Source organism: Brassica oleracea, chromosome C8, assembly GCF_000695525.1.
Source record: "Brassica oleracea var. oleracea cultivar TO1000 chromosome C8, BOL, whole genome shotgun sequence".
Taxonomy (NCBI): Eukaryota; Viridiplantae; Streptophyta; class Magnoliopsida; order Brassicales; family Brassicaceae; genus Brassica; species Brassica oleracea.
Window position 1 is genome coordinate 18,679,808 of NC_027755.1, and position 22,121 is coordinate 18,701,928.

The 22,121-nt window shown below is 38.4% G+C and overlaps 4 protein-coding genes, 1 non-coding gene and 1 pseudogene across 7 annotated transcripts; 4 read left to right on the top strand and 2 right to left on the bottom strand.

Annotated features, from left to right (window-relative positions):
• The first annotated feature begins 1,532 nt into the window (after positions 1-1,532).
• Positions 1,533-5,274, top strand: LOC106311186 (annotated as a pseudogene).
• A 169-nt stretch (positions 5,275-5,443) lies between these two features.
• Positions 5,444-10,243, bottom strand: LOC106312486 (lysine-specific demethylase JMJ25-like). Of its 3 annotated transcripts, XM_013750030.1 has the most exons (15): positions 10,067-10,199; positions 9,646-9,737; positions 8,855-9,435; positions 8,537-8,679; positions 8,356-8,455; positions 8,118-8,250; positions 7,970-8,024; positions 7,316-7,892; positions 6,904-7,233; positions 6,476-6,817; positions 6,309-6,378; positions 6,142-6,227; positions 5,939-6,058; positions 5,789-5,859; positions 5,444-5,687 (listed from the first exon to the last, which is right to left on the bottom strand). In XM_013750030.1, exons 3-15 carry the CDS (start codon positions 9,416-9,418, stop codon positions 5,585-5,587), a joined length of 2,694 nt encoding a protein of 897 aa, XP_013605484.1. In that variant the 5' UTR covers positions 9,419-9,435; positions 9,646-9,737; positions 10,067-10,199; the 3' UTR covers positions 5,444-5,584. The 3 variants fall into 3 exon arrangements, with proteins under 3 accessions (XP_013605484.1, XP_013605483.1, XP_013605485.1); XM_013750029.1 differs by lacking the exon at positions 9,646-9,737 and having other exon boundaries at positions 10,067-10,243; XM_013750031.1 differs by lacking the exons at positions 9,646-9,737; positions 10,067-10,199 and adding an exon at positions 9,914-10,041.
• Positions 10,244-13,341: 3,098 nt separating this feature from the next.
• LOC106307260 (small nuclear ribonucleoprotein-associated protein B-like) lies at positions 13,342-14,566 on the top strand. The gene has a single exon (XM_013744161.1). It carries the CDS (start codon positions 13,420-13,422, stop codon positions 14,371-14,373), a length of 954 nt encoding a protein of 317 aa, XP_013599615.1. The 5' UTR covers positions 13,342-13,419; the 3' UTR covers positions 14,374-14,566.
• A 362-nt stretch (positions 14,567-14,928) lies between these two features.
• TRNAE-UUC lies at positions 14,929-15,000 on the top strand. Its single transcript has one exon. It is a non-coding gene; the product is annotated as a tRNA-Glu (tRNA).
• Positions 15,001-15,188: 188 nt separating this feature from the next.
• Positions 15,189-17,681, bottom strand: LOC106307599 (ATP-dependent Clp protease proteolytic subunit-related protein 3, chloroplastic-like). The gene is made up of 10 exons (XM_013744592.1): positions 17,310-17,681; positions 17,097-17,198; positions 16,909-17,031; positions 16,767-16,826; positions 16,555-16,651; positions 16,395-16,468; positions 16,168-16,221; positions 15,998-16,081; positions 15,736-15,858; positions 15,189-15,430 (listed from the first exon to the last, which is right to left on the bottom strand). The coding sequence occupies exons 1-9, from the start codon at positions 17,595-17,597 to the stop codon at positions 15,763-15,765; spliced, it is 978 nt and encodes a 325-aa protein (XP_013600046.1). The 5' UTR covers positions 17,598-17,681; the 3' UTR covers positions 15,189-15,430; positions 15,736-15,762.
• A 311-nt stretch (positions 17,682-17,992) lies between these two features.
• On the top strand, positions 17,993-20,242 carry LOC106310343 (malignant T-cell-amplified sequence 1 homolog). The gene is made up of 9 exons (XM_013747571.1): positions 17,993-18,124; positions 18,223-18,287; positions 18,719-18,800; positions 18,892-18,959; positions 19,028-19,125; positions 19,465-19,601; positions 19,695-19,762; positions 19,890-19,953; positions 20,082-20,242. Exons 2-9 carry the CDS (start codon positions 18,277-18,279, stop codon positions 20,097-20,099), a joined length of 546 nt encoding a protein of 181 aa, XP_013603025.1. The 5' UTR covers positions 17,993-18,124; positions 18,223-18,276; the 3' UTR covers positions 20,100-20,242.
• Positions 20,243-22,121: the final 1,879 nt, after the last annotated feature.

The window sequence follows — 22,121 nt, forward strand, 5'->3', positions numbered from 1 at the left end:
TACTATACAAAAAAATAATAGTTTCCCGACATAAAAAAAAAACATTTTATATCTTTTTACATCATATATGATATACCTATAGTTTATGTACTCAGTTATCAAAAGAAAAAATACCTACAGTTTATGTTATTTTTGGAAACATTCTATATAAATTATGCAAATAGTGCCTATTCTTTTGAGACAGTATCCATCCAATAAACATATTTATTATAGCATGTTTAGCTACTTTGAGGGTTGAAACTAATTTTTGTTTATACATCAATATTTTGACTAAAATCACCTTTTCTATTTATTTATTTTTGCCAATATAACCTTTTCTAGTTTTTCTTTGGTATTTTCAAAAAAAAATATAGAAATTATGGTTTGCATGTTTTCTAATTCTCATTTATATCATTCATTCATTTATAGAGCCAAAACAACCTTTTCAGAGGTCATTTACAGAAGAAACCGATATTATAGCCCTATGGGCTTTTATTTTCTCATATAAGTTTTGTTTTATCCTATTTCATTCATGGATCCTTCTGTCTTCGGCCCAGTATTAACTCTGAAGCCGACAAAGTACATTCAGAAATAATTAAATCAGTAGGTGAAGGCGTGAAGCAATAGTAAAAAAGTTGGTTTTTGGGGACTAATATACACGTATGGATTGTAACGTCCAGACTAAAGACTGCCACTGGCCCTGGCCTCTGTGATGGTGGTCAGAGTGTTCAATAGACCTAGTTACTTAAACAGTTAAACTAATCATATTTCAAATTATATCTATCAACATGAAAGCCTGCATGGTTGTGATCAACTGGTAGTCTAAATTTGAGAATATATTACATTTAAGGTTCTAGTATTTCAAAAATTAAAAAGTTCGGGTTTTTTCTAAAACAAAATTACAGCTATGTAAAAAATCTGAGTTTGAATTTTGATTGATGCAGTTTACAAAGTAGTTGGGTACATGCAATTTTATTACTTCTGACATTAATCAAAAACATATTTCAAACTCGAGTCGGATAATCATAATCAGTTACTTTTATAACATTAAATGTATTAATTTTTAAATTGACCGAATCAGTCGATAGCATATATTAATATGAAGTTATACAAAATTACATCTAAATCATGCCGATGCAGTTTACATAGTAGTTGGATACATGCAATCTAATTACTTCTTACATTAGTCAAAAACTTATTCTAAACTCGAATCGGATAACGTCATAATCAGTCAACTTTACAACATTAAATGTATCAATTTCGCGGTTGACTGAATCCGCCGATATCATGTATTAAAACAAAAATTTAACAAAACACATCCACAAAAACTGTTAAAAACGTTAAAACGATAATCCAACAAATCACATCCACAACTTTCAATATATTATTTTTAATAACTTTAAACACTCTAACTGAAAACAATAAACACTCTAAACCTTATTTTTGAAAGAAGAAGAAAAAAAAGCAAATGGAAAATTCCAAAAAACGCATATTAAATAAATATAATCTTTTATATAATACGGACTTGTATATTGTTCTCACCTTATGTGCTTTCGTTCCTCTCTCGAAGACTTGGTGTTGAAACAGCGACCAGAGCTCGTCCTCTCTCCGAAAACACGATACTTGTTCGATCTCCTTTGCTTTCATTACCAACTCCACAATCTCATATCACCACAAACTCCAACATTGCTCAAAGTTTGAGACAGAAACTAAACTCAGGTTATCAAATCTATAACGTGTTTGTCAATTCATGTTTCGCGTTTCCATGTCTTTGCTTTATCCTCTTTCTGGGTTTCCTTTGTGTTGCAACGCTACTGGTTCATCAACAGATTAGATTAGATGCTGAATCCTCCTTTTATAACATCAAAGTACAGAACTTGTTGTCGTGTTTCAAGGTTTTTTTTTTCCTCTGCGTAAAGTTTTCGACTTTGTGCTGCTTTTCTTGCAGCACCATTGTGGTATGTTCCTCTCGTGTCGTGGGTTTCATCTCTAACGAGATCGTTGTTAATTACATGGCTAAGCTACAAGTTGTTGATGTTCTGGATCGTTGCTTGTTGTCGGTTTTGCTTTGATGATGTCTGTTTATATATATATGTGTGTGTTAGAGAGATTCTGAATCTGGGTCTGTGTTTCAATGGAACTAGGCTCTGAATCTTCTTAACCCTCGTCGTGTTCATCAGACTTTTGGATTAAATGTTTTTTTCTGGGTTTTGCTAGAACTTTTCCTTGTCCGTGATTGTTTTAGTGTGATCAAGTATCTATCTTTCAATCTCTCTCATGATCTAAAGTAGCTAAAATCTTCAGTTTGATACTGTGATCTAAAATATTATAAGCTTTAATACTTTTACCCTGTTATGTTGTTCTTGGACAATGCATGTATGCTTGAGGTTCGTTTTTACTTTTCATTCCTTAGTTGGCTTATGAATCTCTACGTTGTGTCTTTAATCTTAGTGTTTTTTTGCTTTTTGTTGATCTCATGTTTATAGCTTTTGCTCAAAACATTTGGCAATGAGTTTCAGATCTTGTAATGTATCTGCATTTAAATCTGATTGGATAAGACGTTTACGGTTTGTATGTTCTTGAAGTTTATATAAGATTATATACTGAAAATGCAGTTCTTTGGTGGATTTATGCAGACAAGCTCGTCCAGGTTCCTCTAAGAATGGTTCGTCTGATGGATAAAGGAAACACTCTTATGGAAGAATCCTCTGATGTTGAGTTTGCATGTGGAGATCCAAAAGTTGAGCCTCGTGTTGGAGATGAGTTCCAGGCCGAGATTCCTCCTATGATGTCTGCATCTAAACGTGCATTGTTTCTCTCCACTCCTCTACCTCTGGATGATTCCTCATATTCCTTTCTCGTCGGACAACCTGTCCAAGTAATATGGATAGACAAGCATCAAAACGGTCAAGTAAACGGAGATGATGATAGTATCGACATGAACCAGTCTTTGAAATCTTTAAGAACAAAAAGAAATCGCTCCTCCGCCAAGAATGACAAGAAGCAAAGAATGAATCTTGAGGCTGTTCCAGAGATACCATCCAGCTCTTGGGAAGATCATGAGGTGGCTAGCTTCGTTCTTGGTCTGTACACATTCGGGAAGAACTTTACTCAGGTGAAGAAGTTCATGGAGAGCAAAGGAACAGGAGAGATAGTGTTGTACTACTATGGGAAGTTCTACAATTCAGCTAGTTACCACAGTTGGTCTGATTCACGCAAGAAACGGAGGCGGAAGTGTGTGTACGGAAGAAAACTTTATACAGGTTGGAGGCAACAGCTGTTGTTGTCCCGTTTGATTCCTTCTATCTCTGATGAATCTCAGAAGCAAACACTTGTGAATGTGAGTCTTGTTCACATCTTAACAATAGTATATATGTTTTGGTCATTGATCTTACTATATCCACAGGTCTCAAAGTCATTTGCTGAAGGGAACATCACTCTTGAGAAATACATAAGCTTGGTGAAGGATCTAGTGGGTCTCAAGCTTTTGGTTGAAGCTGTGGGGATTGGTAAAGGAAAAGAAGATCTCACGGTTATTACATCAGGACCACCAGTGAAGACCAAACCATGGTTCACGGTTTCTCCAAAATCTTCTTCTTCCGTCCCTGGCTTAGATGCTTACACTTCGCTCACATCTGCCGACATAATAAACCAGTTAACCGGCAGTTCACGACGTCTAAGCAAAGCGCGTTGCAGTGATATCTTCTGGGAAGCTGTGTGGCCGCGTCTGCTAGCGAGAGGATGGCGTTCGGAGCAGCCCAAGGAGCGAGGCTATTTTGCTTCTAAGGATAACATTGTGTTCATTGTCCCTGGCGTGAAAGAGTTTTCGAGAGGGGAGCTTGTTAAAGGCGATGATTACTTTGATTCCGTTAGTGACATTCTAACAAAGGTTGCTATGGAGCCTGAGCTGCTTGAGTTTGAAACAGGAGGAGAGATAAAGGAAGGAGACGCCAATGCAGAGAACTCTTCTGGCCAATCTGATGAAGAGTCTTCTCGATCTGATAAGCAAAAACATCGTTACCTAAAGTCTCCATGTTCTAACCGTCGAAGTCTTCAAATGAACTTCACTGTTGTGGACACTAGCTTGGTTGCAGGAGGGAAGCTGTGTGATTCACGGAATCTGAATTCAGAACCTCTTGTTTGTTCTGAGTCCAAGACTCGTTTAGGAGATAAACTGGACTGTCAGAATGTGGAAATGACCCAAGCAATGCCAAGTGATGGCAGGAAAAAGGTTTATATAGTGGATGAATCTAGTATAAAGGAGGAGGAGAAGACTTTGGAGAAGGTTAAGGATCCATCAAAGAGGCTGATCAAGCATAGGTCTAGCCAAGAAGATGAAACTAATGATCGTTCAGTTAGTTCTGCTCCATCTTTGAAACGCAGGCGGCTCAGTGCTTGCATGAGGGGTGAGAAAAGCCTTTCAAGAGAGAACTCAGTGTTCAAACATTCACCGAGTGATGAGACAAAGAGCACGGTATGTCCTGAAGTAGACCACTTAGGTTTTTATGCGCTGTCCAAAACCAAAATGGCACTGGTGAAGAGATGAATGAAGAAGACAAAGAGAGATATGAAACTGATTATATGAACTTAAAGTCTGATCAGTCAAAAAAGACTGGAACTGGACCGTCTTCTGCGGTTGTAAGGCTCGAAGAAACGCCAGAGGAGACAAGAACATCTCCACATGAACTCATTTCGTCAGAACAAGAAGCCAACGGGTGCTGTTCAGTGTCTGACTCAGACACAAAACGTGCTACCATTGTTCCTAAACAAGAGAAAGCAGTTGAGCTCACTTCCATCCCAGGCTCTAATGGTTCTCCTTCCAATGATCTGGGAACTACTCAAGAACTTGGTTCCTCAGAGCAACAACAACTGCACGACAATACAGATGCTCCTAGAAGACAGAGCACAAGAAAGCGACCATTAACCACCCGGGCTTTGGAAGCTCTCGAATCCAGCTATCTTACAACCAAGGAAATGAAAAGCACGGTTAATTCAAGAAAACGTGCAAGTACTACAAAGAGAAACCGCTCAGCTAAGGCGTGTAATAGAGCACAACCTTTGCCAGACAATGGGAGTGCAGGTCTGGAGCAAAGAGGAGAAGATGAGAGCAAAGCAACAGATCAAATAGAGGATTCAAAGCCTAGCCTTCCTCTTAATGGAGCAACAACTGCGACTATGGCACTGGATCAAAGACAAGATTCAAAGACAGTGCCACCTGAACGTCCTAGGCTTCCACCTATTGTTTTGAAGCTTTCTCTCAAGGGTAGAAGAGGAACTTCAGAGACTCAAGTCTGAAAAGTTTGGGTGCTGGTTGCGAGAGGATTGGCCTCTTGCCATAGAATAAATGTGTACAAAAAAGTAAAAGATTAAAGGTGTTTTAATCCATACCATTCTTCTTTGTTATTTATTTTTCTCTATTCAGTTTCTAACTTTCTTCATATCTCATTGAATACATATTGCCCAATATTGAAGTGGAATAGTGATTGCTCATGCATATCATTTGTAAAGCATATACACAGATACATACAAATCCTGAATCGTAGTATTAGTAGTTTTAGACTAATGTCACAACAATGGTAATACTACTATACAAATCTTGTTCTCATCAAGTGCAGCTGATTTGCTGCGGCCGCTTGATTACCTTATCCAAGTTGTTGGAGACTGCTTTAGTTAGGTTAGGGTCCTCAAAACCAAGCTCTGCTCCAGATCTTTTGTAGTCATAAAAATGAAACCAAATTTCAAAAAAAACATAATTATTGTCAGTTCAAATTCACTTCACACTCCATTGGCTAAAATTCTTTTGACTTACTCTGGATTCAAGATCAGTTTCTGAACCTCTTTGATGGCTGAGCTAGCTGCGTATAACGATATCTTCCCTATCTGATATTAAACAACGCAAACCATTTTCAAGGATTGAAGGCACTGAGATGGTTAATGGTGTGTCTCATAGTTTTATTACCTCTAGAATCTGAGGTTTTGCCTTGTGGTCGTACGGTAAACACCGGATCTCTTCAGCTAGTCTTGCTGACTCTCCAACGCTTTCAGGGCACAAGAAGTCTAGTGCCACCTGAACGTTTGACTGAGAAGTGTATACGAGATAAATTTTAGTTTTTTAGTAAGCGCAAGGGGAAGTTGATTCTAAGTTGCATGAAAACATATTACCTGAAGATTTCTGAACTGGAACGGACATCCAGCTGGAATGAAGATAGCTTCACCACGATGTTGCTCAAACGTCCATGGCTCAACTCCTGAAACAATAGCAGGAGCCATCTCTCAGGTTTCCAGACAATAAACGTTTGGACATAGACATAATGTTCATTTTTTCTTACCAAATTCATCTTTTAGTTGTCTCTTGTGGTGTTCATTTAAGAACAATCCTTCAAACAACGGACGTGACACCTGAAACCCAGGTAAACAAGCTTGGAAAGTCAATCATTTCGACATACAAAAAGACAACTTTCACATTTGATATGTTGATTAAGCAGATAAGACTCACAAAATCACATTTAAGACTGTCATCAGGCTTCTGGAACGTTCTCTGCAAATACTCGGCCAGCTTTGGGACGTCTTGGCGCCTGAAGACATCCCACTGGACTCCTCCTGCACATGAAGACGTGCAAGAAGGTTCCACACTCAACATCATCTCAGATTCATTCTTCTCCGTATTGGGTGTACCAAGTGATAGATCATGTAACTCTCCGTCCATTAATTTTTCCTCAGGGCTAACAAGTGACTCATTCTCTCCCATCTTCTCGTCAGGTTCTCTTGGACCGTGATTTGTTGTCTCTCTCACACTTTCGAGTTTTGTTCCTTCGGGTGTGTGCACCAAGAGGTATACCTGTTTAAAAGTTTCAACCACTCAATAACATGAATCATAACTCGAATCCAAAATAAAAAGTGTGTATTAGTTTCTAACTAAGGTACCATGTCACGCATGCTGTAGTGTATACTAGTCAACGAATCACCACCATCAGTTTCTTTGTACGTCCCACAAGACACTATAACCTTTGGACCAGAATCGTTTTGGAGCGAGTAATGAGGCATCTTGGCCGCAACGTTCAGAAGGCCTAACCGGGGATGTAAGTACTCAAGAAACGGAAATCTCCTGATAAACTCAGGTCTCTGGTAGAAAATAAACTCCTCAGAAGCACTTGGGCTCGGCCAGTCCTTTAACCTCCACGTCAGCGGAAGACCTGTCTCTTGGTTCCTTCCATCTCTATATGCTTTTGTAAACTCTCCAAGCCTTACCTCAACCTGTGAGTCAAGTCATCAACACTTAATGAATCTGTAACACAAACAATATGAAGAGATATAAAATAACAAAGCGAAACTTTACCTCTGACCCATCAAAGCAATTAATAGCCTTCAAGAAAGGATCATGTTCTGAAGTCTCGTTTATATCCCTCCATATAGTCTCAGGATCCCATCCAGAGAGAGACGACTCATCAAGCACCCTTTTCACAACAACAATCCGACCCTCTGACCATTGTTTCTCAAAACTAGCTACTCCATCAGATCTAACCGTTTCAAGTGACGGGCTGTACACAGAGTTGTCACACGGTTCAGGGCTACAAAGATCAGATACCTTGCAGCCGTTAACCATCTCCTCAGCGTTTTTCACAAGCTTTGCAACCCAGTTCATCTTGAAAATGCGAGCGAGGTTCAAAGACTTGGAGCCGCAGCCTCCATGTTCCTTAGGAGGGCAGGGGATGCTCCCATCATCGTTGGCTTCCCATTCAGGAAACTTGTTTGAAAAGTTCAGCTTTAGTTTAGGAACTCCTGTTCTCTCTCCTATGGTTTGGCTAGTCCCACCAATCTCAGCTCGTAGATCTTGACAGCATCTTAGGCACAGGTCAAATGAGCAGTTAGGACAACGACGGTAGTAGTCAACAACTGGTACCTGACACACGTTGCTGTATGGAAATACAAAACTCAATCAGAACATGTGCCCAAAAGACATAGTTGCAGGGCATGTAAGAGAGAGATATACCAGCACATCTGGTCATCAGCTTTCAGTCTTGCCCTGACAAGATCAATCTCAGCTCCTGCAGTGCAGAACAAACTAATGTTAAACTCAAATGAAGTTACTACTATATAATTCATCAATTGTCACTGTAAATTAAAAAACTCAGGCTCACCACGAAGCTTCTTCTCTAGCTCTAGTTCTGTACATTGATCAAGATGGATCTGCTTTATCACTGGAAGGACAGCTGATAACAGACGATAAAGATACTGCAATTTTTGCAAAACTGGTATTCCCTGGATCCTAACCTGCAAAGTTTCCACAAAGAGCCATCTCATTGTCCTAAACAGATGTAACCTCAAAAAAAAAAAAAGGTAGCAACGGTTTGAATCTCTGGATATACAAGTTCATACCTTTATTGTATTATCAGAACGAAGGCAGTGTTTGCAATCACACAGACCACGGCACGCAGGGCAAACTTTCTCTACTTCTTCAAGTGGTATCTCCGAGTACCTTACAAAGCAATAGACATCATCAAGTACAAACCAGAGGTTTACAAAACTCTAATATAAACAGAATAAAAAGAAAACTCACTGTGTCGATATACAAGCGTCGCAGAAGGCTCTTTGATTGCACTTGAGGCAAGATATGATTCTCTCTCTATCTTTTCTCAGGCAGTGATGACAAGTTTGCCCCAAAGACTCTTCAGAGACATCTGTGCTTTCTCCTGAATATTCCTAGAAGACATAGAAACATTTACTTTAATCTTAAAATGCTCTTCAAAATATTTTCCAAATTTGTAAAGAAAAAATTATTAAAATCTTTACTGAATCGCCTACAGCCCCAAAATCTCAGGGCCGGCCCAGGATAAGTACTGTTTTAAACAATGAGAAAAGTTATAGATTAATGTACCATAGGACTCATGCTTTGGTGAGATCTCTCGCGTGACCGATCCATCACACCAGCAGACGGTGGTGTCCTATAAGATCTATAGCTCTCTTCGAACATCCCAGCATCATCACCATCCACCTCATCGTTCAAATCAACAGCGACACGTGGAGAGAAGCCCCTCATCATAGGCGTCTCAGGCAAGTACCTACTCATGATTTTATCGTGTCTCTTCTCTCTAATACCACCATCGTACTTGGTGGAGCCAGAGGCGTGGCCGCCGTTGCTGCTGCTAGGAGGAGGGATCACGAGCTGATCATCGACTGAGTAAGTATCTGCTTCGCCTAACGGCGGCGAGCTCCTCCTCTGCACTTTCTTCTGGCTGGCGCGGGAGGCTGAGTTAGCAGCGCGCTTCTTGGCCTGGACGTAGTGCTTCTCGCACACGGTCTTGTCGGGCATGGACATCGCGGTGCATCTCCACTGCTTGCCGTCTGACCTCTTGCAACGTAGCTCGTCTGGAATCCCGATAGTGACTTCGCCGTTGGCGTTGCCGGAGCCGGATCGAGTTTGCTCGTTAGCACCACTCATTGTGATCAAGATTTAATCTGCATTGTTTAAGTAAGCTTAGTCAGTAAAAATCAGAACTTCAACACTCACTACAAACCTAAATTGAGATTTGACCTGCATTGTTCAGTAATCTCAATCAGTAAAAATCAAAACTTTAGCACTCACTACAAATCCTAAATTAAGATTTGACATGTATTGTTAAGTATGCTCAGTCAGTAAAAATCAAAACTTTAGCACTCAGTACAAACCTTAATTAAGTTTTGACCTCCATTGTTCAGTAATCTCGATCAGTAAAAATCAGAACTTGGGGACTAACTACAAACCTTAATTAAGATTTGACCTGTATTGTTAAGTAAGCTGAATCACTAAAAATCAGAACTTTAGCATTCACTACGAACCCTAGATCAACAACAAACGTTCGATCAGCTAAAACTTTTAGCTAGAGGAGTGTGGAGAGAGAGTAGCACAACGAGACTGATATTAACATTGATCAATCATTGAGGAGAGGAAACAAACCTAAGGAGCTCAGGAATAGTCAAAATCGAATGAGTATTGGTGAAAGGAGATCCAAAATTCGAGAGATTTAACATACACAAGTGTGTTTTATCAGTTTATATGTATATGAATGTATGATTTTGCTTACGGTGAGAGAAGAAGGAAGCAACGAACCTGAAGCTAGGGTTTTGCTCGAGAGAAGTTGCAGAGGTAATCGACGGGAGAGAGAAGAGAGAGAAAGACCAATCACATTCTCTTTTTTTTTTTTTTCCTTTTATTATTTTCTGTTTTTTTTTTTCCTTCTCGCCACTGGAACAAAGAAGCCAACAACTCCCATTCAGACAGAGAGAGCATGATAACATGGGTTCACTTGTTTTCCTTTTCTTTACTCAAAAGTGGGATCCTCATTGCCACAATTAATTTAATTATAAGATATAGTACACATTCCATATATGGATTAATAAAACAAAAATTTAAGGAGAATGTGAATTCATATATTATATATTTTCTATATCAACAAAGTATGATATCATGATAATAAAGAAAACCTAAAGTTATATATAGATTTACAAATTGATACAACACAATAGGCATGGATCATACATTCTTTTTTAAATATGAATATATATTAAAATTGACTCGTATAAACGGGAATTAGTTCCAGTTACAAGCTCGATTCGAACAAAATTTCTGAGTCTATGTATTACAACAACTAGCTTCGTCCGTCCATTAAATCTGGCTCAATCTGCTAGTGAGCTTTTAATAAACTTTAGAAATTGATTCATGTTCTCAACCGTCAACGATGACCACAGAGAGTGAGGGTTTCCTCGTTACCTAGGATGTCAGCAGTCTCTATGTCGTTTTCTGGACTAGCTAGGTCTCGATGGACTCCTCAAAACTTATAACCGTCACTTCCATGACATAGCGCTAAACATTGTGAAGGAGAGGAATGCCAAAGATACTAACCGATGGAAGCGCCCCGTAAAACCAGACTATACACCACGCCACCACCACCAACCCGGACCAAGATGGGGACCGAAGACCGCCAAGCCGAGCACGAGAAAAAAAGAAAAATGGGCCTGAAAAGGCTGCTACTACCAGAGCCGGAAGGAGCTCTAAGACCTGCAAAGCAAGTGTTGCCGAGCAAAAATACCATGAACAAAGAGAGTGCCCATGGTATACATATTTACCGTGTTCTAACGTAAATTACCTTGATTCGGAATTTACATTAGCTTTCGTATTTGGTTCCATAGCCACTAGTAAGGATTAATGGTAGATAGCGACAGAGATATTTAACGCACCAGCAAATTATGTTAGGCAAACGTCATGTTTTTAACAACTGTTCAACCTATTTGTTTCAGTTCTGACTTTGTGTATCACGACGAATTACACTTTCAATTAATGATGAATATATTTTTGGTATTGTTTTTTTTTTTTTTTTTATGCACCAAAGAACAAATTAGAGCGTTACAGTTTCAACTGTTTCCTTCTTTGTTATGCACCAAAGAAACTAAAGATATGAAATTTTACAAATTTCCTGCAAGGGTATTATTATATGGATTTTTGCTTCGGAATAAGAGAAATCAATTTGTCATTTATGTTTGGTGTCCAAATCCAGTGAGTGGAGTAACGTATAACGTATGTTTCAAACTAATATAAATGTTCATGGATGAGAATAAAGTTGCAGAAAATGTGGACGGTGGTAACAACGTCCTTCAACACTCAGGAAGCTGCTCTGTCATGGGACCATTTATCACATTTGGAGACATCGTAACAACGTCCTTCATGACAGTGTGCATCTCTCCCCGCAGCAGGTGTTCAAGCTCATAGACCGAGATATCAAGAATGCCATCACTGCGAGACAGCAAAAGAGGAACTTCTTAGGACTAATGACCCTTTGGATCAGATGACCACCATCTCTAGTTCAAAATCTACTGATTTTTTTGTTTTTTATCTAATTTTTACCAAGAAATAAGTGTGTAAAAGTCTTTAACTTGTTTAGGACAAACATTTCATTAACATTAATGATATTAAAAAAAAAAAAAAAAAAAATGTGGACGGTGGTGCCGGGTGCGTTAGGGCCACGCGAGGTATGGAGACGAGGCTATCGTTGAAACTAAAAGATTATTCGACCAAGAAAACGAGAACCAATAAGAGGATAAGCAACTAAACACTTTATAGTATAGATTATCCCCACGCGCATGGCTATTGAGTCTCGACTACAAAGGAAAACACCAAACAAGATTCTCCTCTAGATTATTATCCTTTTCAAAAGATTCTTTCTCTTTTTTCTTAAGTTTCTAAGCATGAGTGAAAAGGTTAAGTTTATTAGCAAATCGACCGGTAAATGCGAGCAAATTCATTTTCAAGCAGCTCCAAAGAATTAGAAGAGCCGCAAGACGTTTTGATTTTCTTTAACCAATACTTTTATTTGAAATTAAACAAAACAAATTCGCGTCTAAAACATCTCCAACCCACCTCTATATTTGTTTCTATAATAGTATTTAGAGGTAAAATCACTTCAACCATACTCTATTTCTTCCTCTAAAATAGAGATTGCTATTTTCATCTCTATATTTAGAGGAATAAATAGCATTCCTCTATAATGGAGAGATACTTTTTTATTCACAAAATGATCATTTAACTTTTTACTTTAACAATTATAATCAAAATAAATATTTTTTAGTGAAAATATATTGTTTATATAAATATATAATCATCCTTTTTATTTACATAATTAATAGTTTCTATAAAAATATTCAATGTAAATAATATCATAATTTTATGAATGTTAAAATAAATTGGGTTGGTTTTCAACTTTTACAAGTAAAATGTACTATTTGTAAAATTAGAAAAAAATATATCAAAAATATTATTTTTTAGAGGAATAAATAGAGGAATACATTGGAGACAAATCCATCTCTATTATAGAATTCTCATATTTTAGAGGAAAAAATAGGGAAATAGATCGGAGAAGTCTAAAAAAGAACTATATAGTATGGTATTCAGTTGACAATATTAACATGTAGCTTATCAGTTTATATCTTTGTCAACTAAGAGATCCAGCTCCGGTTAATATTCACGCCAAATCTTAATTCTGTTTATCAGACTCGCGTGGTTAAATGGTAATGGTATCTTCACTTCCATTTATTTTCACCACTTAAAAACGCATGATATTAATTAACCATCATCATATATTCATATAGCAAAATCTCTAAAACGTTCAGATATGCCATTATCACGAAACGTTTAGATTCCCAAAATCTACCATTTAGTAAACTAATTAACATTAAACTTGGAATAAGAAATAAATAACAAATTTTAGAAAAAATAACTTAATACTAAAAAAGTAAAAACGCGTTTCTTTATTTTGTACGTGTTCATCCCGTGTGTGGTTAAAACCTTTTGCTTCTTCTTGAACCGATCTTAACTTAACACAAATGCATACTTTACTTTCCTATATATATACATCGTTACACTATCTCCTATTCATTGTCTCATAAAAAAACAATCTTCTCTTTAAAACGATGGAGTGTAGACCGTTGGATCTGACGATAATATCCGCAGAGGACCTCAAAGACATCCAGCTGATCGGCAAGCAAGACCTATACGCCGTCGTTTCCCTCAACAACGACGCAAGGACCAAGCAGAAGACAAAGGTGGACAAAGACTGCGGGACGAAACCTAAGTGGAAGCATCAGATGAAGCTCACCGTCGACGACACAGCAGCGCGTGAGAACCATCTCACACTTGTCATCCAGATCGTCGCTGATCGTCCCATCGCCGGTGATAAACCAGTCGGAGAGGTTAGCGTTCCGTTGAAGGAGCTTTTGGATCAGAACAACAAGGAGGGTGACGTGGAGGAGGAGAAAACGGTTACGTATGCTGTGAAGCTGCCTAACGGTAAGACCAAAGGATCTCTCAAGTTCTCGTTCAAGTTTGGTGAGAAGTACACTTTCGGGTCTTCGAGTGATCCTCACGCGCCTGGCTCATCGAGTGTTGACCACAAGTCTACGGATCAGCCCGTCGCAGCTTACCCGCCCGGACAAGGCGCCCCGGCTGCATACCCGGCTCCTCCAGGACATGATGATAAACATGGCGGTGTTTACGGTTACCCACAGGCCGGTGGATATCCGCCACCTGGTGGTCCCGGTGGTTATCCTCCAGCTGGGCCTGGTGGGTATCCGCCTCCCGGTGCATACCCGCAACAAGGTGGATATCCACCTCAACAAGGAGGCTACCCGGGTTATCCACCACAGGGTCCAGGCTATGGGTATCCGCCACAGGGTCCAGGTTATGGGTATCCGCCACAGGGTCCGTATGGTTACCCGCAACAGCAAGCTTATGGTGGTCAACCGCAGAAACCGAAGAAGCATGGAGGAGCTGGAATGGGTCTAGGGCTTGGACTTGGAGCTGGGCTATTGGGTGGGTTGCTTGTTGGTGAAGCAATTGATGACATGGCAGATATGGGTGATTTCTGATTGGGCTTTTATCTTTATGGTATTAGCTTTCAATTTCTTGTTGTTCAAAAAAAAAAAAAAAAAACTTTCAATTTCTTAGTTAACTGCTGCTTTGTTTTTCTCTTTGGTGGATCATGTGAGAGATCAACAAGTTCTATCTTCTTGTCTTTTTGTCTTAGTTTAATTTAAAAAAAAATGAAGTTGATTTATTTTGCGTTGTGCAAGAATAATGTGCATCATAAAAGCACTAAACTCATTGATAATCAAGTTCTTTGTTTACCAACAAATAGTAAAGCATTGGCACTTCAAAAGAAGTGTAATTACTCTCTCAAAATCTATTTCACACAGACTTTCTTTAATTCCTAACTTTTTACTTGTCCTAGCGACCTTAAAAAGAGAGCAAAAACCTAAAACAATGAAATAAACACTGCAAATCCAATGTCTTATAAGCCTAAACTATAAAACAGCCCTTTAATTCCCTAGTAGTTTGGATTCAAGAGTCAGAGAGATCTCGGAAAGAAGAGTGGCAAGCTGAGTTTGGCTTTCTTAATATATTATATATAATCAAACAACAAGTCCGTTATCGTCCAGCGGTTAGGATATCTGGCTTTCACCCAGGAGACCCGGGTTCGATTCCCGGTAACGGAGCTTTTTTGTTTCATTTTTCATTTTGTCTAAGTTTTGGTGTTATTTGGGTCAACAATCATGCAGCTATACCATCAGGAACGTAATTACATGCCGCACGCACTATTTAGTTTTTAATGAATCGTATTGTTAATTCAATCTGGCAAAGTCAAACTGACAATGCAAATCCTAATAAGCCGACAGAAAAAGACTAGTCTAAATTTTTCAATATTGAAATCGGAGGGGATAAAACAAAAAGAGAGAGTTCAACATTGTATTTACTTTCGACTTTTGAAACAAATTACAACTTCATAACATAGTTTTTGAGGATCATTTTAATATGTTTCTCCTAACCGCATGATTGACATTTACCACAAATGGTTCGAAACAAGGTAGTCGTGCAGCCAAGGAGTTTGTTCAGTTTGTAATTCTATTTAATGTTCTCCACTGAAACCTGTAAATGAAGAGTTGAAGCAAACAATGTTATAGTGTGTTCAAAATGAACAAAAAAAAACTAAATATTTCCTTATGCATGAGATTTTCGAATCATCTTGTATAAAGATTTGCAGGTGATTTAGATGAATGATCAGATTGCTATATGCTAACTTTTTGTGCTAGCCCTCTAATTAAGCATAAACCGGTTGTATGGTAAGCGATGACTGAAAGAATGGTTTGGCTAAGCTACCTACTCATGGCTGACCAAGGACTATTTCCCTTTTAATGAAGACTAGTGATAAAGAGTTGAGCGGTGTCACTTACAGAGATTTGAGGCAATAGTATTTGAAACTAAACTCGTTCTGCGCTTCTAATCCCAGCATTCTTATCGAATTCATCTGAAGGAACCACGTCTGCAATAATCTTTTCTTGACCACGCCAAAGAACCTGGTGACAAAAATGTTACAAATTTTTGTCAGACCAAGTTACAAAAATTTCTTAACGATTACTAAATATCAAAGACTAACATTCTAATTAAGAACAAATAGACAGTCCTACATAGTACTTTACAGCACATAAACTTTACCTTGTCAATGACTCCAAATTCTTTAGCTTTTAGTGCATCCATGTAATACGGCCTTCTCATCACGTTAGCCACAGTCTCCACGGACTAAATAACAAATTATAACGATTTTTAATCAGCCAAAAAGTTTCTCCATTCAAAGTTATAAAGCCAGAGAAATGTTATCCACTCACATTCCCAGTGTGCTTTGCTAGTAGTCCCACAAGTATATCCCTGTTTGTTATAACCTGCAATTGCAACCAGGAACGTGAGAGATGTACTATAACTCAATTTCCTTCACCTCAAGGTTAGTATTCCGAGCCAAATTCTCAAAAGAGAAACGTTTAAGCAAAACATCATGAAAATATCTCAGTTGAAATTAGATTTCCAGGATACAAAGTGTACAGAGGGAAAATCAAACCTCTCTGGCACGAATCAGGACATCACTGGCAGGCATCAACCCAGAAGAAGGAACACGAGGCTGCTGGATCATCGCTGCAACATATTGTTCAAACATTTGAGAATCTTTTGACTATCAAGATTGACCAATCCACTCGACCAGAATGCACTAATATATATACCTTTGGAGTGTGGCATCATAAACCGTTTACCCTTTGTGCCCGCTGAAAGTAACAAACATGCGTGACCTATGGCTGCTCCCACACAGACTGTATGTACCTGCACAAGTAAGAACTAACCAGCTCACACAAAAACACTTCGGAGACAAAATAAACTGTTCAAGTCTGTTACTTATATGTTTGCATTTCACGATAAGTTTAAAGATAAACATTACCTCGTTCTTAAGCTGCATCAGAGAATCATATATCGCAAAACCTTCTGATTCCATTCCAACCTGTTCACTCAACATCGTTCATCAATATTAGAAATAATGAGAAAAAGACTCTTAAATCATTCACAACTGTACAAAAACTCACAGTCTCGCCATCGTCACGAGTGGTCCCTGTGGAGTTGATGTAAATGTATATAGGCTCCTTGGGATCCAGCCACTGAAGATACATCAGCTCTGCGACAATCAGCTCTGTAACCGCCGGCACAAGCTGAAAAAAAAAATACAGTCAGCACCACAACACTACTCTCAGTCTCCCCACCAAGAATCACTTACAGGCATGCCAATGTAAACAATTCTCCCGTCAAGAAGCATCGATGGCAAGTCTGGTGGAGGAGTTCTTGGCCTGTGCTCGTTATACGCCACTGATCTTTCAACCTAATCTCAAACCAACAGATTCAATCAGCAAGAGCTAGAGGCGTAATACTTAAACGATTTTAACTACACGCAAGAAGCCTAGGAATCGAATTGGGAAGATATGAGTTGAACCTGAGCAGGAGAAGACATGAGCTGAGGCGAATCGAAGATGTCAAGATACGGCGGCGTATCGGCGTTTAACGGCCGAGCGATAAGTCTCTCCGGCGATTGCGCGGCGACGGAAGCGAGCTTGGAGAGGAAAGGATCGTTGGGGTTAATCGGAGGCATAGGGATTTTGGCAGCGGCTTTGACGCGAAAGGCCTTCGAGTTTTTCCTCCCGGATGAGTTCAAAGAGAGAGAAGGAGGAGGAGAAGAGCGTGGAAGTAGAGAATTCATCGATGCTTGCAAGCAAGACGCCATGGTCAAAAAACGAAAGCTCGAGAGAATGGACTCGTTACCAGAGGATTTAGCGATGCTCTCTGGGAATGGGAGAGATGAAATGATGGGTCCGGTCTTCGGGTTGACCCGCTTTCTAATATCCAGGCCTTGTTACAGGCCCGTTTATATGAGACACGTTCGTAATTGCCACATGTAAAGTGGAAATCCTACCAACTCTGTCAGCCGTTGGATCGAATTTCTTGAGAAGGATGGAGATTGTTGTAGTCAGCCCATTATTGATTTCTACAAGCCTTGAAAAGTTGGGTTGTCTCGGGCTACTATATGGGCTTTATCCAGTTGGATCCGGACCAGCGGGTCTTTCGTTCGTTTCCTAGGTTATCTCAAAACACAGTCGTTTTGGAAGAAAACGGGAACACTAGATCGGAATCACTTTGGGATTTTTAACGTTACCGGCTCGGCTCCACTACCTTTCAATAGTCGTTTAACTCGACGATCAGTTCCTCCTCCGTCTCTGTCGACGTGACACCGTTTCTGATCTCTCTCACTTGGTAAGCTCCTCTGTTCTGCTCGGACAATATCCTGTCCCATTACTTGTTATGTTCGGACAAAATCTCTATTATCGACTTCCATTGCTCATTGTTTTCAGCTGATGCATCGACCAATCTTGTAAACTTAACAAAGACGGAACCTTTCATCCAACATGTTCAAGAAGTAAAGCATCTCTCTTCTCTTATCAACCATTTTCTTATCAAAAGTTTTATCAAATTCAATATAAACTTCATGTGCTGCCTTTTCTTATTAGTTTGTCACTCCCCTCTGATATTCAATTGAATTCTTATGAATTACGTGATTGATTTATTGTTTTTAAAGCGATCATTCCTAGTTAATATGTTGTAGGTGTCTTTGTTAGGCTGTAGTCTTTATTAGACCAGCCTAAGCTCACAACTATCACTGATTATGTGTTTATCCATCTCCAGTTGCATGCTTACACCTCCCTATTGAGTCCTTTTATAAAATCTATTTCTTTACTTCAGTCAAGTTTAAGTGTTCTTTATGAGAGTCTGTTACCTGGATAGGCTTTTGGATCTATTTAATTTACCATTGTGTATAGTGTCTACGGTATGTTAACTATTTTAACTTAGGTTTTCATTGGAGGAGGTTTCATCGCAAAACCAAGTAAAGACTTCAGTTCAACGTAGGATTCGCCAGAGCATTCAAGATGAGGTATGCCTCTTGTTTTATCTGTCTCTTAAACGTGTTATGATTATATGTAGTTTCTGTGGATACAAATGTTTTTTTATCTAAAATGTTGCAGTACCCAGGACTTGAAACAGTGATGGAGGATCTACTTCCCAAAAAGTCTCCTCTCATTGTAGTGAAGTGGTTCGTAATGCTTACTGAACTTTCTTTTTCCAGTTACAGTATTCCTGACTATATCTCTCTTGGTGCAGTCCAAACCATCTTACCCTAGTTGTTGTCAACAATGTGCCCCTCTTCTTCTGTATCCGCGACGGGCCATACATGCCAACACTGCGGCTTCTTCATCAATGTAACCTCACTCTTTCTTCACACCCCTCATGCTATATTCACCTGTTAGTTGTAATGTGCTCTGCAGTAGAAATTGTCTGTGGTTCAAACTTCAGATACTGGATATAGGGTGAATAGTATGTCTCACAATATACGAGGTTTTGGTTTCTGTAAGCTGGTGTTTCGTTTGCTTAGCTCAAGCCATTTAATTTATACGAATGTCCTTGTATGGTTGGTTAGACATGCACATTAATTTAGTATATGCTGTTACGGCGAGAGTAAACAATGTTCTTGAAAACATTGCGTTCCTGTAATTTTCACATAGAGTCAATTTGGTAACTGAATGTTTGGAGTTTTGCAGATCCAAATATAATGAAGAGGTTTCAAGTTGATAGAGGTGCAATAAAGTTTGTTTTCTCTGGTGCAAACATAATGTGTCCTGGTCTTACATCCCCTGGAGGCGTTCTTGATGAAGAAGTTGACGCAGAAAGACCAGTGGTATGAACACAGAAGAAACTAACTCTTTCTTGGGATGTTATCTTTTTTTGTTTGTTTGTGTTAATCTTAACTCATGAGTCTGTATTTGTTTAGGCTATATATGCAGAAGGAAAGCAACATGCCTTAGCAATAGGCTTCACCAAAATGTCAGCCAAGGACATGTAAGTTCAATTTCTTTATGAGTTGGTCTTTGCTGATGCTAGTTTAGTACAAGTGTTTTCTGACTATGTGGTCTATGTTTGTGTCGTTACATCTCTTATTCGGTTTTGCTTGTGTATTTGTTCACAGTAAGAGCATCAACAAAGGAATCGGAGTGGACAACATGCATTACCTCAACGACGGTCTCTGGAAGGTACTAATCCCCTCTTGCATCGAGTCAATCAAAGGATTCGTTGAGACTCTACTTAATCGATTTTTGAAAGAACGCAAAGCAAACGTTTATAAAATGTGTATTGCATGTTTGTTTGATGTTGTCTGCAGATGGAACGGCTAGATTGAAGGAGCATGAAGATGTCATGTGGATCACTGTTGGGGAGAGATATATTATGATCTCAATTTTTATGCGTCTCTAAACTTATGGAGCTTTTGTCTTAGATCAACCTTTTAGCTTCTGTTATGAAATATTTTGATGTTTTGTTTTATGAGCGAACGTTATCAACCTTAGCTAAGGTTACAGTTTCTAAGTATTTTGGTAAATGTTCCTAACCGAACATCCTAAGCAAACTGCTATCAGATCACTTTAGTTTGTAACTAGTGAGCGGTACGAAGAACTAGTAAACGTATAAAGATGACAGCTAATTAGGAACAGAATGTGCCTACTAATTAGTTTTTTTGTTTGAAACTTAGGCCTACTAATTAGTTATTAGGTGTCGTTTGATAGTACAGACATTCATGTGCTTGCACAATATCATGAACAATAATTTTTTTTTTTATTTACCCACGTACTCCCAGGTAAATTAGATTTGGTGACACCCAAAGTTCGAAAAGATGTAACAATGTCCTCATTCTCAAGTAATGCGAAAAAAATGACGACATTTGCTCACATCATGAACTCATTGGTCAAACATGCTGCATGCACAACGCACACGTCTTTTCCATAATTTTCCACATTTCAATATTAATTTCCACACATGGAAACTGAGATGAGATAATAAAATTAAAATATATTAATATTACAATTGATAAGATATTGAGAGAAAAACAAAAATAGCACTCAAATTTTTGTTTCCAAACTAGCACTCAAGATCAAAAGTCACAAAAATAGCACTTCATGTTTTATCAAAAGTCACAAACTTAGGGTTTAGAGTTAAAGGGTGGGGTTTAGGATTTAAGGTTTAGGGTTTAGGGTTTAGAGTTTAGGGTTTAGGGTTTAGGGTTTAGGGTTTATGGTTTAGGGTTTAGGATTTAGGGTTTAGAGTTTAGGGTTTAGGGTTTAGGGTTTAGGGTTTATGGTTTAGGGTTTAGGATTTAGGGTTTAGAGTTTAGGGTTTAGGGTTTAGGGTTTAGGGTTTATGGTTTAGGGTTTAGGATTTAGGGTTTAGAGTTTAGGGTTTAGGGTTTAGGGTTTAGGGTTTATGGTTTAGGGTTTAGGATTTAGGGTTTAGAGTTTAGGGTTTAGGGTTTAGGGTTTAGGGTTTATGGTTTAGGGTTTAGGATTTAGGGTTTAGAGTTTAGGGTTTAGGGTTTAGGGTTTAGGGTTTATGGTTTAGGGTTTAGGATTTAGGGTTTAGAGTTTAGGGTTTAGGGTTTAGGGTTTAGGGTTTATGGTTTAGGGTTTAGGATTTAGGGTTTAGAGTTTAGGGTTTAGGGTTTAGGGTTTAGGGTTTATGGTTTAGGGTTTAGGATTTAGGGTTTAGAGTTTAGGGTTTAGGGTTTAGGGTTTAGAGTTTAAGGTTTAGGGTTTAGAGTTTAGAAATAATGTTTTGGGGATAAGATTTCAAATTTTGAAAAATAAAAAAAATTAAAATTTTCAAAGGATAAACTTAGAAATGTGCTATTTTGGTCATTTTAGTTTTTGATTACTATTTTTGTGATATAAACTTAGAAATGTGCTATTTTGGAGATTTGTCCTAAGATATTTGATTAAGATAATTAATGATGCTTAGAATAATTTGCCATGCGAACCAAAGATGTCAACGAATATAACTTTTTACATTAACTCGCCATGCGACTGCGAACCAAAAGACGTCATGGATTTTTTTTTTCTGTCCACATTAGGCCTGGAACGGATCGGATATCCGGACAATTTTAAGATATCCGGATCCGGATCCTTATTAGGTGAATCCATAATTTTACTATCCTTATCCGAATCCGGGGTTCGCGGATATCTGGATGTCGGATATCCTTCTAAAAATTATAATATCCGGCGGATATCCGGATCCGGATTTGGATCCTTAAAATAAATAAAAAATAATATTAATATATATAAAATATTAACAATAATTTAAAAATAAAAATATATATAATGTTTTTAATTATTTCTATGTATAATATTACAAAATTTACATAAAATTTATATAT